Here is a 21,117-nt window from a genome sequence, read left to right as displayed (position 1 = left end):
TAGTACTGAATCTGAGGAGACTTCCATTTAACTCTCCCCAATAGTACTGAATCTGAGGAGACTTCCATTTAACTCTCCCCATTAGTACTGAATCTGAGGAGACTTCCATTTAACTCTCCCCATTAGTACTGAATCTGAGGAGACTTCCATTTAACTCTCGCCATTAGTACTGAATCTGAGGAGACTTCCATTTAACTCTCCCCAACAGTACTGAATCTGAGGAGACTTCCATTTAACTCTCTCCATTAGTACTGAATCTGAGGAGACTTCCATTTAACTCTCCCCATTAGTACTGAATCTGAGGAGACTTCCATTTAACTCTCTCCATTAGTACTGAATCTGAGGAGACTTCCATTTAACTCTCCCCATTAGTACTGAATCTGAGGAGACTTCCATTTAACTCTCCCCATTAGTACTGAATCTGAGGAGACTTCCATTTAACTCTCCCCATTAGTACTGAATCTGAGGAGACTTCCATTTAACTCTCACCATTAGTAAGGAATCTGAGGAGACTTCCATTTAACTCTCCCCATTAGTCCTGAATCTGAGGAGACTTCCATTTAACTCTCCCCATTAGTCCTGAATCTGAGGAGACTTCCATTTAACTCTCCCCATTAGTACTGAATCTGAGGAGACTTCCATTTAACTCTCCTCATTAGTACTGAATCTGAGGAGACTTCCATTTAACTCTCGCCATTAGTACTGAATCTGAGGAGACTTCCATTTAACTCTCCCCAACAGTACTGAATCTGAGGAGACTTCCATTTAACTCTCTCCATTAGTACTGAATCTGAGGAGACTTCCATTTAACTCTCCCCATTAGTACTGAATCTGAGGAGACTTCCATTTAACTCTCTCCATTAGTACTGAATCTGAGGAGACTTCCATTTAACTCTCCCCATTAGTACTGAATCTGAGGAGACTTCCATTTAACTCTCCCCATTAGTACTGAATCTGAGGAGACTTCCATTTAACTCTCCCCATTAGTACTGAATCTGAGGAGACTTCCATTTAACTCTCCTCATTAGTACTGAATCTGAGGAGACTTCCATTTAACTCTCCCCATTAGTACTGAATCTGAGGAGACTTCCATTTAACTCTCCCCATTAGTACTGAATCTGAGGAGACTTCCATTTAACTCTCCCCATTAGTCCTGAATCTGAGGAGACTTCCATTTAACTCTCCCCATTAGTCCTGAATCTGAGGAGACTTCCATTTAACTCTCCCCATTAGTCCTGAATCTGAGGAGACTTCCATTTAACTCTCCCCATTAGTCCTGAATCTGAGGAGACTTCCATTTAACTCTCCCCATTAGTACTGAATCTGAGGAGACTTCCATTTAACTCTCCCCATTAGTACTGAATCTGAGGAGACTTCCATTTAACTCTCCCCATTAGTACTGAATCTGAGGAGACTTCCATTTAACTCTCCCCATTAGTCCTGAATCTGAGGAGACTTCCATTTAGGGGTATTTAAAGGGGTTAGGACAGAGACAGTATTAGATAAGTCTTCACCCAACCTGTTTTTTAAGATATGCTTTCCCTTTCCTTGAGATTCCTGCTCCCTCCCTCCCTCCCTCCCCTCCATCCCAACCCCCTCCTCCACGACTTCTACTCACTCTGTCCTCAGCTGAAATCTGTTCATGATTTCTCTCTCTGCCTTTACTCTGTGCTCTAAGTGGGAGCAGGCCTGCGTCTCTCTCTAGCAGGGCCCGGGGCAGGCAGCGTTCCATGATTTCTCTCTCTGTCTTTACTCTGTGCTCTAAGTGGGAGCAGGCCTGCGTCTCTCTCTAGCAGGGCCCGGGGCAGGCAGCGTTCTATGTCGTCATGGACACCAGACACTCCAGCTTAACTGTGGTCTGGAGCACACAGGCATGGGGCTGCGGAATGCACATTAACTCAGAGTGGGATGGAGGTGAGGGGGGGACCCGATACCCTATATAGTGCACTTCTTTTGTCCAGATCCCTATGGGTCCCATTTGAAATTTAGGGTGCCATTTGGGATGCAAGTCAGAGGCTCTCTGCCAGAAATGTTCCATACGCACAAAAAGCTAATTTCTCTAAATGTTTTGGCACAAATTTGTTAACATCCCTGATAGTAAGCACTTCCTCTTTGCCAAGATAATCCATCCACCTGACAAGTGTGGAATATCAAGAAGCGGATTAAACAGCATTGTCATTACACAGGTGCACCTTGTGCTGGGGACAATAAAAGGCCACTCTAAAATGTTCTGTTTTGTCACACATCACAATGTCACAGATGTCTCAAATTTTGAAAGAGCGTGCAATTGGCACGCTGACTGCAGGAATGTCCACCAGAGCTCTTGCCAGAGAATTTAATGTTCATTTCTCTACCATGAACTGCCTCCACCGTGGTTAAACGTGGTTTAAGAGAACAACCGCAGACTACATGTCCATGCGTTGTGTAGGCGAGCGGTTTGCTGTTATGAACAGAGTGCCCCGTGGTGGCGGTGGGGTTATAGTACGAGCAGGCATAAGCTGTGGACAACGAACACTTTTATAACAGTTTTATTGCACAATTGTATTTTATTGATGGCAATTTGAATGCATAGAGATACTGTGACGAGATCATGAGGCCCATTGTCGTGCCATGTTTCAGCATGATAACGCACAACCCCATGTCGCAAGTATCTGTACACCATTCCTGGAAGCTGAAAATGTCCCTGTTTTTTCATGTTCTATATACTCAGACATGTCACCCATTGAGCATGTTTGGGATGCTCTGTATCGATGTGTACGACAGCATGTTCCAGTTCCCGCCAATATCCAGCAACTTTGCACAGCCATTGAAGAGGAGTGGGACAACATTCCACAGGCCACAATCAACAGCCTAATACACTATGCGAAGGAGATATGCCATGCTGCATGAGGCAAATGGTGGTCATACCAGATACTGACTGGTTTTCTGATCCACGCCCCTATCTTTAAAAAAAAATGGTATCTGGGACCAACAGATCAGTGGAGGCTCCTCAGAGGAGGAAGGGGATGACCATCCTCAGTAAATTTCATAAAAATGTTAAGACATTAAAAAAGTTGACCTTTTTAGATAAAACTACACTAAATATATTCACATCACCAAACAATTGATTAAAACACTGTTTGCAATGAAGGTCTACAGTAGCCTCAACAGCAGTCTGTGGGGTAGCACCATGGTGTAGCCGGAGGGCAACTAGCTTCCGTCCTCTTCTTGGTACATTGACTTCAATACAAAACCTAGAAGGCTCTTGGTTCCCACCCCCTTCCATGGACTTACACAGTAATTATGACAACTTTCAGAGGACATCCTCCAACCTATCAGAGATCTTGCAGCATGAACTGACATGTCCACCCAATCAAAGGATCAGATAATTCATCTAGAGCTAGCTAGCACTGCAGTGCATAAAATGTGTTGAGTAATTGACTCAAAGAGAGAAAGAAAATAGTTGAACAGTTGACAACAAATTAATTTCTTCAAAAATGAAGGAGAAGCAAGAGAGCAAGTGTCATTCTTTTTCATTTTCAGTTTCACTTACTTAGCTAGCAAATGCAGCTGGCTAGTTTAGCCTATTGAAACACCCTGCTCAAACAGAGGGATGCTATGTTAGCTAGCTGGCTATGACAGAGTGATGCTATTTTAGCTAGCTGGCTATGACAGAGGGATGCTATGTTAGCTAGCTGGCTATAACAGAGGTATGCTATGTTAGCTAGCTGGCTATGACAGAGTGATGCTATTTTAGCTAGCTGGCTATGACAGAGGGATGCTATGTTAGCTAGCTGGCTATAACAGAGGTATGCTATGTTAGCTAGCTGGCTATGATAGAGGGATGCTATGTTAGCTAGCTGGCTATGACAGAGGGATGCTAAGTTAGCTAGCTGGCTATGACAGAGGGATGCTAAGTTAGCTAGCTGGCTATGACAGAGTGATGCTATGTTAGCTAGCTGGCTATGACAGAGGTATGCTATGTTAGCTAGCTGGCTATAACAGAGGTATGCTATGTTAGCTAGCTGGCTATGATAGAGGGATGCTATGTTAGCTAGCTGGCTATGACAGAGGGATGCTATGTTAGCTAGCTGGCTATAACAGAGGTATGCTATGTTAGCTAGCTGGCTATGATAGAGGGATGCTATGTTAGCTAGCTGGCTATGACAGAGGTATGCTATGTTAGCTAGCTGGCTATGACAGAGGGATGCTAAGTTAGCTAGCTGGCTATGACAGAGTGATGCTATGTTAGCTAGCTGGCTATGACAGATAATTGCTATGTTAGCTAGCTGGCTATGACAGAGGGATGCTAAGTTAGCTAGCTGGCTATGACAGAGGGATGCTAAGTTAGCTAGCTGGCTATGACAGATAATTGCTATGTTAGCTAGCTGGCTATGACAGAGTGATGCTATGTTAGCTAGCTGGCTATGACAGAGGGATGCTATGTTAGCTAGCTGGCTATGACAAAGGGATGCTATGTTAGCTAGCTGGCTATGACTACCCAACACAACACTGGATCTATTCCAAGTCAAGGTAAACTTTTAGTTGTATTCAGTTTTTGCCACTGAACCGCCGGTGTAACGTTACTACATGATTGTAGCGGGTTTACTAACGCATTAGTTCTATTAGCTGTTGACTAGGACATTACTTTAGCTGATAGGAGGACAACAATGTAGGTTGTGTGTATAGAAAGGTTTTTTCGTCTGGCCACATAACCGAAGGGAAAAGGTTGAGAGGGAATACGTGGCTGCTCTAACACTGAACTGTGTTTATGCGTGGTCAGTGGTGTATTCATTCCGCCTCTTCTGTTGAAAAACGTTTCTTAAACGAAAGCAAACAAAACAGGGATACAAATTCCATGCATTTGCCCAATATTAACTCTCGTTTGCAACTGTTGGACTAATGATTACACCCTAGATCAGATAGATGCAGGCAATAGTGTGCAAGGCTATATTGAATGTGTCACTGTCATCTTACATTTTTATCTCGACCTGTGTTGGAAACGTTCATTCATTGGCTGGGTTCTAGCAACCTCATGATGGGTATAGGGAATATTTGACTATCGTGTAGTAGCCTAAACCTATCGATTTTACATTGAACTGGGTGAATGGAATATGAATGACAGTCATCCAATTTGCTGGAATAGAAATAAGGCCACGCTCATGAAAAATAAAAGTGCTCCCTCAGAGGCACAGACCGCCACTGTAACAGATGCATATCTGTATTCCTAGTCACGTGAAAGCCATAGATTAGCGACCTAATGAATTGTTTTCATTATATGAACTGTAACTAAGTAAAATATGTGAAATTGTTGCATTTATATTTTTGTTCAAATCAGTAAACAGGGCATCTACATCTTGTCAAAAGTAGTGCACTAAATAGGGAACAGGCTGCCATTTGGGATGTGGCCAGCCTGTCCCTCCCTCCATATGCACCCTGTATTGAAGGGGTAAGTACACAGTGAAACGGGGATTGGGTGGAATGCAGTGCACTACTGGGTGTCTAACCATGTAGTGGAGGAACTTCTCATTTGGCTCTGGGTAAACTCTAGAAATATTTCAATAGTGTGCAAGTTGAAAATGGAATACACATTTTTACAAAAACTTTATTTTTCTTTTAAAATGTTTGTACACTCAGTATGACAATGTGCTTGCACAGTACTTACAGTAGAGTTGGGGTGAAACTCTTTTTGTACAGACAAAAAAAATAAAAAAGTCTCAAAAACAAACAAAACAGAAAATTGCTGCAACCCCCACCACCAAAATAAAATAAAATAAAACAAGAGGCTGTGAATCGGTGGAATCCTGGCTTTAGCTTACAGAGGAAGGGGGTGTTGATTTGAGCTGCTGGAGCAGACAGGGGTACTCACTTCGACCCCCCCCCCCTTTCATTCACCTGTGTTTGGTATACTGACACCAGGCTATTGACAGGTTATATCACGGACCAACAGTCCATCCTTTCACAAAGACTCCGCTTACCTAAACATTCTCAAACTATTTCTCAATATATTCACATATAAAGCACTATAATACATGTGTGTTTGAACATGGTTTTAATGCAATTCAAATGGTGGTGAGAGAGTTACCTAAAGGATTAACGACCCCAAGCCTATGAACCGGTAACCCTGACGACAGGACACAAACCTTGTTACCCCGGAGACTAAGGAGTAAAACAGCTTGTGTAGCAACAAGACGACAGCACAGGCGCCTCTGATGCCCGTCTAAAGGAATTATAATAGTAAAAAAAAAAGAGTTAAAATGACCACGCCCCATTGTGGAGGAGGGGGGGTCGAAACAGAACGAGGGACAGACTGACTGACACATAAGCATCATGTGTCTGATAGCATCCAAATCCTGTTCACTTCATAGTACAAGTTAATTAAAGACAAAAACATTAACCCCGTCCCCTGCTGTTCCTTATTCACCACCAAGTCCTCTTGAACTGTCTGTCTGTCTGTCTGGCTGTTCCTTATTCACCACCAAGTCCTCTTGAACTGTCTGTCTGGTTGTTCCTTATTCACCACCAAGTCCTCTTGAACTGTCTGTCTGTCTGCTGTCTGTCTATTTGCTGTCTGTCTGTCTGTCTGTCTGTCTGTCTGTCTGTCTGTCCCACTACTTGATACAGTCAGACGAGTAGGCGGACTGAAGAGAACAAGCTTCATAATAAAGTTCATTCTTCAATTTTTGTATTAAAAACATTTTTTACTCAGGGAGGGAGCATTGGAACATGGACTACGTCCCAAATGAACACTATTCCCTACATAGAGCTCTCGTCTAAAGTAGTGCACTCTGGGATTCCCCTATAGGCCCTGGTCTAAAGTATTGCTCTTTTTAGGAAATAGGGTGCTATTTGGTAAGCAGCCATGGAGGAATTCCCATAAGTACACCAGTCAGCACGATAGAACCGAACCCAGCCTCCATCCGGACCGAACCCAGCCTCCATCCGGACCGAACCCAGCCTCCAGCCGAACAGAACCCAGCCTCCATCAAGCATTCATATAACAACAGAGGCGCCGGAGGATTGTGGTCCGAAGGCAGGGAGGGCACCAGATACCCTAGTCGAGTCAATAGCTGGCTTGGGGGTGTGGCGGGCGGGCGCACCAGGGGAAAGCCAGTCATATGGACAAACAGCGATTTTGTCTTTCTTTACACGGATCCATTTTGACCAGTTAATTGCCACTGCTGGACTTCATACAGCAACATCCCAACAGTGGAAAAACATTGAAGAGCAATTTAAAATGGTGGTATGTCTGACTCTTTCATTAATCCTTTTCAGACAGGGGAGGAAGAGTTCTAGAGAGAATATGTAGATAAGATTTGAAAACATTGTTAGTTAGGTAAGAAAGTTAAACTGGAAAAAAAATGTAGAAAGCTAACATGATAGTGACACTATAGGTCAATGTAGCACCCCTCTCTGGGTCTGAGTGCCAAACAGCACCCTATTCCCTACTTAGGGCACAGAGAATAGGGTGCTAGTTGAGACGCAGCTTAGGTGTCGCACACTTCTCTGTGGACACTTCACCTGGATCCTCCGCCCTTTGGGAGACACCTCCCTCCTCGCCATGATTCTCACCCCCCTCCCACTAGTCCCCTCCCATTAGTCAGTGGGCCCGGCGGCAAGCCTTCAAGGCATCAGTTTAAGACACCGTCTTAGTCAACATAAATATGTGTCTGGAGTGATCCCACCTCCACAGTTCAGTTTCCCAGCGTGACTTGACTTTAATCTGGGTTTCAGTGGGTCTCCTTTCACCATTTGTGGGCCCCAAACAACTGTAGCCTAATCATATTTTCAAGTCTTGATCCCCGTTCTGTTCCTCCAGTCAGACACAGTGTTAGTCCAGCTCAGTGTCCTCTTTGGGCCGGTAGATGTTGCCGAACTTCTGCATGTATTTCTTGATGTACTCCTTGGTCTTGTGCTTGACGTTCTCGTTGCACTCCAGGTCCTCTGGGTTCTTACAGGACTTCAGCTCCTTGTTCATCACGCCGTGAGTTAGCTGGAGGAATAGAAAGGGGGAGAAAAGGAAGTCAGATGTTTCTCCTGACAACAACATCGGTAATGGGTAACTTTCCCATAATTCCCAAGTTTTCTAGAATCCTGGTTTGAGGATTCAGGATCTTCTGCTAATTCCGTCCTGATTCCATGAATCTTCCAAACATGATTTCTGGAAAACCTGGAAAGTTATGGGAATTTTACAACCCTGCAACAACAAAAGTGAAACTAGCTCCATCAAAAGGAAGAATGGAGGTTAGGTCACACTGTGAAGAGATGAGGCTTTCATTCTGACTGATCCATTTCATGAGCTTTGTTCTCCTCCTAAAAATGTAGACAGTCAAATGTCAGGGCTGCGTCCCCAAAAATCGCAGCTTTCTTTATAAAACGAGTCAATCCAAAACTTTAGCTGGCGCTCTAGTTTTTAAGAGGTTCTGCTTTAAGGGTTTGTTCTGCACGGTATTAAATCAAAATGTGAGCCAGTTTACTTGGCCTCTCTCTTGTTTATTGTGACCATGTGCTCAAGAGTAGTAGAGTGTCCAAATGGCACTCCATTTAAACAAGTCCCCAGCGAGTTGTGGTTGTCAACCCAGAGAAACACTCAAAACTACTTGAGGGGGAGCTTTATGCCCTTTGGAAGAAAGAATGCTGGCTGAGCATTGAGAGAGAGAGAGAGAGAATGTCCCAAATGGCACCATTTTCAATACATAGTGCACTACTTTGGAACAGGGTGCCATTTGGGATACAAGCAGAAGCAGTGGGAGCTGAAGGTTCAGGCGTTTAGTTCTGGTCTGGGGGAAGAGCTTTAGTGAGATGTGAAGGGGAAAACCTTTATCCTTTCAAGTTAATTGCTATCCAGGACTTTAATTCAATACTCTGACTGTTGGGAGAGGTTCATGTTTTGGATGGTTTGAGACAATAAAATACAAATACCCAGATGATTGCTTTCCACACACACAACCCCCCCCCCCCCCCCCCCTACCTTTCTGGCAAGGTGTTTGAAATCCTCGGTGTTGACAATGCGTCCCAGTTTGCAGTCTGGTTTCCGGAACGGATTCAAGCAGGTCACAATGAACTGTGACATCTAAACACAGGAAATAGGAGGTCAAATCGATCGTGTAGAGATGACATTCATTACATTTCAGTCATTTAACAGACACTCTTATCCAGAGCCACTTACAAGTCCATTCATCTGAAGATAGCTAGGTGGGACGACCACGTATCTCAGTCATAGTAAGATGGGCTTGACATTAACTTGTAACTTTTTTAGCCACTTGTCAAATGTGCAAACGCGGCTTTGATCTAAAAAAAAATAACATTTCACAAATACATAATTGAAAGACCACTTGTGCCTGTCAACGCAGAACTACTATAATTATACTCTGATGAGCTCTGCAGAGACCGGTAGGACCGAGAGTAAAACATCGCATCCCAGGGACACTTTCCATCCCTTTCTGATCGGAGTAGCCTAATTGTTTGATATTTTTTTACTTGTCCATTCAGACAACTTAAAGGTGTTGAAAGTGTTCCACAGGGATGCTGGCCCATGTTAACTCTAATGCTTCCCACAGTTGTGGCAAGTTGGCTGGATATCACCATGTGCAATGCCAAGCGTCATTTGGAGTGATGAATCACAATTCACCATCTGGCAGTCCGACAGAAGAATCTGTGTTTGGCGGATGCCAGGAGAACACTACCTGTCCCACCCAATGCATAGTGCCAACTGTAAAGTTTGGTGGAGGAGAAATAATAGTCTGAGTCTGTTTTTCATGGTTTGGACTAGATCTCCTAGTTCCAGTGAAGGGAAACCTTAACACTATAGCATTCAATGACATTCTAGACAATTCTGTGTTTCCAACTTTGTGGCAAGTTTGGGGAAGGCCCTTTCCTGTTTCAGCAGGACAAATGCCCCTGTGCACAAAGCGAGGTCCATACAGAAATTATTTGTCAAGATCGGTGTGGAAGAACTTGACTCGCCTGCACAGAGCCTTGACCTTAACCCCATCAAACACCTTTGGGATGAATTTTAACCCAGACTGCGAGCCAGGCCTAATCGCCCACATCCGTGCCCGATCTCACAAATGCTCTTGGCTGAATGGACGCAAGTCCCTGCAGCAATGTTCCAACATCGAGTGGAAAGCCTTCTCAGAAGAGTGGAGGCTGATATAGCAGCAAAGGGGGAGACCCCAATAGGGGGAGACCCTATTAATGCCCATGATTTTGGAATGAGATGTTCGATGAGCAGGTATCCACATACTGTTGGCCATGTGTAGTTGAGGAGGAGGTGAGGAGAGGAGGAATCACAGGAAGACTGAGATATGGACGTTGACTCACCTCTTTCCGGAACGTCTCCTTGCTCCTCTTGGCCAGCTCACTGGATGTGTCTGCCTCTGCTGTCTTAGTAGAAAACTGTGGAAACACACACACACACACACACACACACACACACACACACACACACACACACACACACGATGGGAGAGATGAGAGATGTCAGGGAACATCTCAGTCTATAGAATAGTCACGTTTCGTTTGACTAGCTTGGTTCGGCCATGGATTAATCTAAACGGTCGCCTAGCAGTCTGTCTGGGTTATAGCTACTGTCATTTTCTCAGCTGTGGCAGACAGCAGCAGGCGGCAGCCATTACTTGGAGCTAAAAGGCCCAGATCAAAGGAAGTGAGGCTGTATCAGCCACACCATGGAGACCATGGATGAACCATGGCAGGTGTTGAGCCGAGGCCCTGGACTTCAAGGCCAGTGGGGAAGGCAGGCAGGCCACACCTGGTCACCAGCCCCCTCCAACAGGAAAGGAGGGAGCCACACAAAGCAGGGATATCCTGCCAGGATAAAGGCAGGGCTCCCTCTCCGGCTAACAGTACCCACCCTACTCAGCCCCAGAGACAAGCAGTAGACAGTTGATGCCCCCCCCAGAGACAGGCAGTAGACAGTTGATGCCCCCCCAGAGACAGGCAGTAGACCGTTGATGCCCCCCCAGAGACAGCCAGTAGACAGTTGATGCCCCCCCCCCCCCCCAGAGACAGCCAGTAGACAGTTGATGCCCCCCCCAGAGACAGCCAGTTGATGCCCCCCCAGAGACAGCCAGTAGACAGTTGATGCCCCCCCAGAGACAGCCAGTAGACAGTTGATGCCCCCCCCCAGAGACAGCCAGTAGACAGTTGATGCCCCCCCCCAGAGACAGCCAGTAGACAGTTGATGCCCCCCCCCAGAGACAGCCAGTTGATGCCCCCCCCCAGAGACAGCCAGTAGACAGTTGATGCCCCCCCAGAGACAGCCAGTAGACAGTTGATGCCCCCCCCCCAGAGACAGCCAGTAGACAGTTGATGCCCCCCCCCCAGAGACAGCCAGTAGACAGTTGATGCCCCCCCCCAGAGACAGCCAGTAGACAGTTGATGCCCCCCCCCCCCCCAGAGACAGCCAGTAGACAGTTGATGCCCCCCCCCCCAGAGACAGCCAGTAGACAGTTGATGCCCCCCCCCCCACAGAGACAGCCAGTAGACAGTTGATGCCCCCCCCCCCAGAGACAGCCAGTAGACAGTTGATGCCGCCCCCCCCCCAGAGACAGCCAGTAGACAGTTGATGCCCCCCCCCCCCAGAGACAGCCAGTAGACAGTTGATGCCCCCCCCAGAGACAGCCAGTTGATGCCCCCCCCCACAGAGACAGCCAGTAGACAGTTGATGCCCCCCCCCCCCCCAGAGACAGCCAGTAGACAGTTGATGCCCCCCCCCCCCCCCCCGAGACAGCCAGTAGACAGTTGATGCCCCCCCCCCCCCCCCCCCGAGACAGCCAGTAGACAGTTGATGCCCCCCCCCCCCCCCAGAGACAGCCAGTAGACAGTTGATCTCATCGTAAAGACATCTCATCGTAAAGAAAGAGAGAAGACATCTCATCGTAAAGAAAGAGAGAAGACATCTCATCGTAAAGAGAGAGACATCTCATCGTAAAGAGAGAAGACATCTCATCGTAAAGAAAGAGAGATGGAGACATCTCATCATAAAGAGAGAGAGATGGAGACATCTCATCGTAAAGAGAGAGACATCTCATCGTAAAGAGAGGGTCTCTCCCTCTCTGGAGACACACATATGAAAACATTTCAGCTCAGAGACAAAAGGGCCCAGTGCGTAGACGCTAAACCACGAAACCTGGTTTCCATTACGATCAAAGAAGAGGGGAAACAAATGACAGAAAAGAGAGAGAGAGCGAGAGCTCAAGAGAGAAATGCATAATAACCATTCCTACAACCCATATAGGCCCCCTCAGATCAGACCTATGACACTCCTGCCTACCCCATGCACCCCACTCCCACAAAGAGGGCCTCAACATGGAAGTCACACATACACCCAGGCTAACAGGCCCAACCCCCACTCTTACACTAGCCCAAGCCAATGGCATGTACCAGATGCTCAACAGGCTCTGCTCACACTTACTGGTCTGGGGCCAAACCCCACGATTAACAACATTGGACACTTTATGGAACACAAAGCCTTCACTATCTCATCCTGGAATATCCAAGGCCTGAGGTCATCTGCCTTTGGCCTAAAGAGCAGGAACCCAGACTTCACTAAAGAAATACAGACATTGTCATCCTACAAGAAACACGGTATAGAGATGGACTCAGTGGTTACCCTCTAGGTTACAGAGAGCTGGTAGTGCCATCCACCAAACTACCAGGTGTAAAACAGGGAAGGGTCTCAGGGACTTTGCTTATTTGGTATAGAGCAGACCTAACTCACTCTCTTAAATTAATCAAAACAGGAACATTTTATATTTGGCTAGAAATTCAAAAGGAAATGAACTAAACAGAGAAAAACATCCTACTGTGTGCTACCTATACCCCCCTACTAGAATACCCATACTTTAATGCAGACAGCTTCTCCATCCTGGAATGGGAAATCAATCATTTCCAGGCCCAGGGACATGTACTAATTTGTGGCAACAAACACCTACCTGTAAGTGATAGCATTCCCTTACCCATCCATATAACCCCCTAGGCACAACTACGACAATCTAACCAACAAAACGGGTCAACTCCTGCAGCTCTGTCACACGCGGGGTATATACACATAGTCCATGGTAGGCTTTGAGGGGACTCCTATGGTAGGTACACCTACAGCTCATCTCTTGGCAGTAGTACCGTAGACTACTTTATCACTGACCTCAACCCACGTTCTCTCAGAGCGTTCAGTCAGCCCACTGACACCCCTATCAGATCGCAGCAACATCACAGTCTACTTGAAAAGAGCAATACTCAATCATGAAGCATCAAAGCCAAAGCAACTGAATAATATTAAGAAATGCTATAGATGGAAGGAAAGTAGTGTGGAAACCTAACCAAAAAAACAATTAGGCAAATTCAATCCCTGTTAGACAACTGCCTGGACAAAATGTAATAGTGAGTAGAAAACAAACCGTATATCTCAGCTTCCCTATCAAATCAAAACTGTCAAGACAACCTAAGAAAAGTAGCAACAATGACAAATGGTTTGATGAAGCAAAAAAAAACCTAAAGAAAGAAATTGAGAAACCTATCCAACCAAAACCAGACCCAGAAAACCTGAGCCTACACCTTCACTATGGTGAATCACTAAAACAATACAGAAATACACTACGGAAAAAGAAGGAACAGCATGTCAGAAATCAGCTCAATGTAATTGAAGAATCCATAGAATCTAACCACTTCATGTGAAAATGCTAAAGAAACAACACGAAGAGCTATCTATCCAAAAACAGAGATGTGTGGATAAACCACTTCTCCAATCCTTTTTGGGTCTATAACAAATAACAGCAAAAACATATACATGATCAAATACAAATCTTAGAATAAACTATTAAAAGACGACCAGAACCCACTGGATTCTCCAATTACATTGAATGAACTACAGGACAAAATACAAACCCTCCAACCCAAAAAGGCCTGTGGTGTTGACAGTATCCTAAATGAAATGATAAAATATACAGACCACAAATTCCAATTGATATGCGTCAACAACAACCTTGGGAAAATCGTCTGCATTATCATCAACAGCAGACTTGTACATTTCCTCAGTGAAAACAATGTAGTGAGGAAATGTCATGTTGGCGTTTTACCAAATTACCGTACGACAGACCACGTATTCATCCTGCACACCCCACTTGACAAACAAACCTAAACAAAGGCAGTTTTCTCATGCTTTGTTTATTTCAAAAAAGCCTTCCACTCAATTTGGCATGAGGGTCTGCAATACAAACTGATGGAAAGTGGTGTTGGGGGGGAAAACATACAACATTATAAAATCCATGTACACAAAACAACAAGTGTGATAAAATTGGCAACACACACACACATTTCTTTCCACAGGGCCATGGGCTAAGACAGGGATGCAGCTTAAGCCCCACCCGCTTCAACATATACATCAACAAATTGGCGAGGACACTAGAACAGTCTGTAGCTCCCATCCTCACCCTACTAGAATCTGAAGTCAAATGTCTACTGTTTGCTGATGATCTGGTGCTTCTGTCCCCAACCAAGGAGGGCCTATAGCAGCACTTAGATCTTCTGCACAGATTCTGTCAGACCTGGGCCCCGACAGAAAATCTCAGTAAGACAAAAATAATGGTGTTCCAAAAAAGGTCCAGTTGCCAGGACCACAAATACAAATTCCATCTAGACACCGTTGCCCGAGAGCACACAAAAAAACTATACATACCTCGGCCTAAACATCAGCGCCACAGGTAACTTCCACAAAGCTGGATCTGAATGATCTGAGAGACAAGGCAAGAAGGGCCTTCTTTGCCATCAAAAGGAACTTAAATTCAGCATACCAATTAAGATCTGACTAAAAAAAATACTTGAATCAAACCATTGCCCTTTATGGTTGTGAGGTTTGGGGTCCGCTCACCAACCAAGAATTCACAAAATGGGACGAATACCAAATTGAGACTCCACATGCAGAAATCTGAAAAGATATCCTCGGTGTACAACGTAAAACACCAAATAATGCATGCAGAGCGGAGCAGGAATGATATGTGGGTTGGATCTTGTACCTCCTAAACCTAGTTCACCCTTACCATCAGATGTTGATGAAGATGTGTGGGTTGATTTAACAGCTCCTAAACCTAGTTCACCCTTACCTTCAGATGTTGATGAAGATGTGTGGGTTGATTTAACAGCTCCTAAACCTAGTTCACCCTTACCTTCAGATGTTGATGAAGATGTGTGGGTTGATTTAACAGCTCCTAAACCTAGTTCACCCTTACTTTCAGATGTTGATGAAGATGTGTGGGTTGATTTAACAGCTCCTAAACCTAGTTCACCCTTACCTTCAGATGTTGATGAAGATGTGTGGGTTGATTTAACAGCTCCTAAACCTAGTTCACCCTTACCTTCAGATGTTGATGAAGATGTGTGGGTTGATTTAACAGCTCCTAAACCTAGTTCACCCTTACTTTCAGATGTTGATGAAGATGTGTGGGTTGATTTAACAGCTCCTAAACCTAGTTCACCCTTACTTTCAGATGTTGATGAAGATGTGTGGGTTGATTTAACAGCTCCTAAACCTAGTTCACCCTTACCTTCAGATGTTGATGAAGATGTGTGGGTTGATTTAACAGCTCCTAAACCTAGTTCACCCTTACCTTCAGATGTTGATGAAGATGTGTGGGTTGATTTAACAGCTCCTAAACCTAGTTCACCCTTACCTTCAGATGTTGATGAAGATGTGTGGGTTGATTTAACAGCTCCTAAACCTAGTTCACCCTTACCTTCAGATGTTGATGAAGATGTGTGGGTTGATTTAACAGCTCCTAAACCTAGTTCACCCTTACCTTCAGATGTTGATGAAGATGTGTGGGTTGATTTAACAGCTCCTAAACCTAGTTCACCCTTACCTTCAGATGTTGATGAAGCTTTTAAAAAGATGTGATTCACTGCATCAAATCAACTGCATCTGCAGCCAGCGCTATAGTGTCTGTCTACATCCCAAATGGAACCCTCACCCCTATGTAGTGCACTACTTTAGACCAGGACGCATAGGGTAGTGGTGCACTATGTAGGGAATAGGGTGCCATTTTAGGATGTAGCCTCTGCATGACACTCCAGACTAGAGGCCCTTCGGGGGGGTGATTTTCTCTCCCAGGAGAGGAACCACAGCTGAAAATAATCCCTTTTCCAACATCTTCAATTAACCGATGGGAGGAACACTATCATCATGTTTTACACGCAAGCACAAACATTCCAGGAAGCAAACCAAGCTCAAATATTTTTGCTTTCGCACCAATGAGTTAGAGTAGATCTGTTTTCCACACCATCATCTATTAGAAAAACCTCTCGTGTCCAAAAACCACAAGGCAATGTAATGGATATTATAGCAGGGTTTCTACTCCTAGACTCACACCACTAGGGGCTCGGACCTAAAGACTGTATGGAACTCTGCTGACCATGTATGACCATAGTCCCGTGGACAAATTACACTTTAGTCCCTGGACAGTGCACTACATTTGACTAGAGTCCTGTGTGACTGATTCAACCGTGAGACATCAGATTTGGGTCCTATTCAAATACCTTAATAACCACCCACCCACCCACCCAACCTTCCGTCCTTCCTTGAGGAAATCACTGACCTACCAGTCAGATTGGTGAAAGTAATGAGATGGAAGGAAGCCATGTTTTCATCTATCAACTAACATACAGATCAGTGCCCACGTTTCCATCCAACCTTCTTATACGAGTAAAGTACTTGTCGGATATTTTGTTGTTGTCATGACAGGCCTGATGGAAACACTGTAAATGTGTCGACAAAACAAAATATTCTCGACAAGGTGAGATCTTTTTGTGTCTATAAAATGAATAACGCGAGAAATGTCATCAGAAATGCTTTTATGCTCAAATACTGATATAATAACCATTATATGGAAGTAAACTTGGAGTCATGCGATGACATGTTGTGTGATCCTCCCACTACGATTGGTCAGGAACGCCTGCAGTTTATTAGGCTGCAGATGAGATAAACGATTCACTTGATGCTCCTTTCCAATAAACATCCAGAGAAGAGCATCAATAGAGTTGAAAATGAGACGGAATCCCATTTAACTTGAATTTAAACCGCAAAAAGTATTTTTTTTATTTTAACCAGGCAAGTCAGTTAAGAACAAATTCTTATTTTCAATGACAGCCTAGGAACAGTGGGTTAACTGCCTGTTCAGGGGCAGAACCACAGATTTGTACCTTGTCAGCTCGGGGGTTTGAACTTGCAACCTTCCGGTTACTAATCCAACGCTCTAACCACTAGGCTACCCTGCAGCCCCAAGTGCACTGTCATCACACACAGCCTTTCATCTGCAACAAGTCAATTTGATGGAAACGTCTCTGGGGGGAAAATACACAATGGCTTTTATGCAGACTGTTGAATATTCGTCACCAATTGGATGGAATCTGTCACCAATTTGATATCTGTCACCAATTGGAAACCTAGCTAGTGATTATATCAAGGAAGGAAGGATGCATTTGAAAGGCCTTGGCTTGTGTGTTTTCAGGGTCAAAGATCACCTTGGAGGGGTTCTCGTCGTAGGTGGGCGTCCCCAGGTCCATCTCAGCCTCGTGGTCTAAGCTGTGAGAGTCTTCACTGACCCCGTCCCAGCTGCTGGGAGGATCCCACTGAGTCTGCCTGTAGGAGGGAGGGGTTAGATACACAGTAAGACACACAATTCCAGGCAGACAAACGCAGCCAGACACACAGAGCTAGTCAGACATGTGCAGTCAGACCGACAAGCTGACAGATACACACACAGTCACAAAAGCAGATGGGCAGAGACCCGGGACAGAGACCCGGGACAGAGACCCGGGACAGAGACCCGGGACAGAGACCCGGGACAGAGACCCGGGACAGAGACCCGGGACAGAGACCCGGGACAGAGACCCGGGCAGCCTACCTGGTGATGACGTGATAATAGTAGATCTTTCCCTCTCCGTCCCGTGCTACCTTCCAGCTGGGGGGCAGGACAATGGTTTTGGGTTTGGGAGGAGAGGGAGGGGGCAGGTCTATCATACTGTTGGGGACTAACAGAGTGTTGGGCATCTCCTGCACAGAGGAAGAGAGGCATGTGAAAAGACAGGAAGTCTCCTCTAGTGGATAGAAAACAACTGTTTATGAGGCCTTCATCATGATAAAAAACATAGTATGAAACTGCCGGACAAGAATCAAGACGACCATCACGGTGATACACTGCCTCCCCCTTGTGGTAGCTTGGGGAAGGGTACGGCCAGACAGATTTGGTGTATGAGGTAGTGAGACAATGTTTTTGTCTTGTTTTTTTCAACGGAGTCATCCGCTGACGGATGATGGACAACCGAGAGGATGCGCAACATGTCAACCTTTGTGAGTGTGCAACTAGTCTGAAAGTCATTGACTTTGTGTGAAGTTTTAACAGACAACTACGGACAACGATTAATGCATATATATCATCCGTGTTCAAGCCTCTGGGTCTGGCTGGAGGCCTTACCTGCTGGACAGTCTGTGAGGTGACGATGGTAGTGACCGTACCCCCCTGCTGAACCACCACTCCTTGCTGGTGATTTGTGTACACCGGCTGACCATGGAGGTAGTTGGCAGCCGGATCAGCGTAGGCCTGGCCAGAACAGGGTTGACAGATCACACAGAGATCACACAGATACTCAGAGAGAGACCTTCTGATCTAGTCATGAAACAGGTATTTTTTCATGCGTTGTTTGAAAGCCTCGATCTACGAAGGGCGATATGTGTTGAGTGTTCATGGACACTGTGCAGTGTGTGTGCCTACCTGCAGGACAGGTGTGTTAGCCTGTGGATAGGCCGTGGGGATACTGTAGATGGTCTGACAGGGCTGGCCCTGGTAGTAGATGGCTGTCTGGGTGGGAGGTGGTGCTGGGACAACCTGGTACTGTGGTGCTACCTGGGTCTGTACCGTCACAGCCTGCTGGGTGGTAGGGTCCCACAGCGTGGCGTAACTCCCCTGGCCCGCCGACACCTACAACAATAATATAGGACATTCGGAGTTAGGGGACCAGACGGAATTTGCAACTTGCACCGATGCGGCCAATTAAAAGTGTTTATTCGCACAGCCAAGTCAAAGGGACCAAACGAGGCCAATGGCAGCACTCTGGAGCCATGAATAATAATGACTGTTATTTACAGCGCTTTTCAAAACACCGAAAGTCACTTTACAATAAAAAATTAAATAAAAAACCTGTTAAAATGATGAGAAATATAAAAAGTAAAGCACCTGAGGGGGCGCTGACACGGCTGACAGGACGCCTACACCCGGGTCCTGGCCCGCCACGCTGGGCTGCTGGGCATACTGCTGGGCGGTGCCGGGGTGGAGCTCCAGAGGCGTAGTGGGTTGGTGGATGTGTTGGGAGATGCTGGAGAGGTTGGAGACTGGAGGGGGCTGGGAGGTAGAGGAGGGAGAGGTCATGCCCAGCTCGGTGATCAGAGCCTGGGGAGGGGTCTGCTCCAAGACCAGAGTGGCTGGGACCAGGGGCTCCACGGGAGGGGTAGGCAGCAGCACCTTGCCTGCGTTGGGGTTGACGGGGTCCACGTAGGTCTGGAGGGGGTAGCCGGGGGGGTAGTGGATGAAGCCAGCTGGGCTGGTATTGTAGGTCAGGGCTGCATCGTAGGCTAGAGTCTGGAGCTGCTGCTGCCGCTGTTGATGTTGTTGATGGTGTTGTAACTGTTGATGTTGTTGTAACTGTTGTTGATGTAACTGTTGTTGTTGATGTTGTTGTAACTGTTGTTGTTGTTGTTTCTGGGCCTCGCGCTGGGCCACCTCCTGCTCAAACAGCTTCCTGCGCTCCTCTGTGGACAGCTTGGTGCGTTCCTTGGTGATGGAACGGGTCTTCTTACTGCTGTTAGCCAGGTCAAACCTAGAAACACACAGTCAATACTACTGTCTACAGAGATCAACACAACAGACATTTCTACAAATCAACAACAGTTTTGGAATGCGTCCCAAATGGCTCCCTATATAGTACACTACTTTTAACCAGAGCCCTATGGGACCCTATTCAGTACACTACTTTTAACCAGAGCCCTATGGGACCCTATTCAGTACACTACTTTTAACCAGAGCCCTATGGGACCCTATTCAGTACACTACTTTTAACCAGAGCCCTATGGGACCCTATTCAGTACACTACTTTTAACCAGAGCCCTATGGGACCCTATTCAGTACACTACTTTTAACCAGAGCCCTATGGGACCCTATTCAGTACACTACTTTTAACCAGAGCCCTATGGGACCCTATTCAGTACACTACTTTTAACCAGAGCCCTATGGGACCCTATTCAGTACACTACTTTTGGGAAAAGGGTGCAATTTGAAAAGGAACCTAACGTCATCAATAGTTTTTCTAAAAGCGTGGAAGTTTTCTAGAATGATTCATAAAGTCCATTCTGTCCTACAGTCCAAGGACATGTGATCGTTCATAGCTAGTCGGTCTATATTTGGTGTTCCAGCCAGTCCTACAGTCCAAGGACATGTGATCGTTCATAGCTAGTCAGTCTATATGTTGGTATTCCAGCCAGTCCTACAGTCCAAGGACATGTGATCGTTCATAGCTAGTCAGTCTATATGTTGGTGTTCCAGCCAGTCCTACCGGTCCTCCTGTCTCCTGCTGCTCCTCTCGTATGCTGAGGGCGGTGGGGAGGTGGAGGCACGTCTCCTCCGTCTCTCTGTGCTGCGGGGTGTCTTCTCAGAGTCTCTGTCCCAGTCTCTCTCCCGGTCTCTCTCCCGGTCTCTCTCCCAATCCCTGTCCCTTTCTCTGTCACGTTCCCTGTCCCTCTCCCTGTCCCGTTCTCTTTCTCGATCTCGTTCCCTGTCCCTCTCCCTGTCCCGCTCCCTCTCACGTTCCCTCTCACGTTCCCGGCTGCCGGAGGGGGTGCGAGCCGGGGCGGCGTCTCGGTCTCGACTACGATCTGTATACGTGGAACAATGGAAACAGGTTTAAAGCCTCACCAACGGTAGGCTGTCAGCACTGTTGAAAATAAAACGTGACACTGTAACAGGTGTGGACACAGACCTGGTGAGAGAAAGAGCAGGAGAGAGGGACAGAGGCCTACCGTGCATCTCTTTCTCCACCTGGCTCTTCTTGGGGATCCTGTACACCTCCTGAAGGATG

General features: G+C 46.1%; 1 protein-coding gene across 2 annotated transcripts in view; it reads right to left on the bottom strand.

Moving 5' to 3' along the window:
* Positions 1–5,566: 5,566 nt before the first annotated feature.
* The window catches only part of setd2 (SET domain containing 2, histone lysine methyltransferase), a 46,510-nt gene continuing 30,959 nt past the window's right edge, over positions 5,567–21,117 (bottom strand). For both annotated transcript variants that reach the window (XM_036936117.1, XM_036936127.1), the window contains 10 exons: positions 21,059–21,107; positions 20,596–20,914; positions 19,224–19,863; positions 18,762–18,968; positions 18,465–18,590; positions 17,895–18,043; positions 17,512–17,629; positions 10,303–10,377; positions 8,951–9,052; positions 5,567–7,972 (listed from right to left, as the gene is read on the bottom strand). In XM_036936117.1, coding sequence (XP_036792012.1) covers positions 7,811–7,972; positions 8,951–9,052; positions 10,303–10,377; positions 17,512–17,629; positions 17,895–18,043; positions 18,465–18,590; positions 18,762–18,968; positions 19,224–19,863; positions 20,596–20,914; positions 21,059–21,107 — 1,947 coding nt within the window. In that variant the 3' untranslated portion in view covers positions 5,567–7,810. The remainder of the gene's footprint in view (positions 7,973–8,950; positions 9,053–10,302; positions 10,378–17,511; positions 17,630–17,894; positions 18,044–18,464; positions 18,591–18,761; positions 18,969–19,223; positions 19,864–20,595; positions 20,915–21,058; positions 21,108–21,117) is intronic.

Source organism: Oncorhynchus mykiss, chromosome 2 (genome assembly GCF_013265735.2).
Source record: "Oncorhynchus mykiss isolate Arlee chromosome 2, USDA_OmykA_1.1, whole genome shotgun sequence".
Classification (NCBI taxonomy): Eukaryota; Metazoa; Chordata; class Actinopteri; order Salmoniformes; family Salmonidae; genus Oncorhynchus; species Oncorhynchus mykiss.
This window is presented reverse-complemented; position numbering and strand designations above follow the sequence as displayed.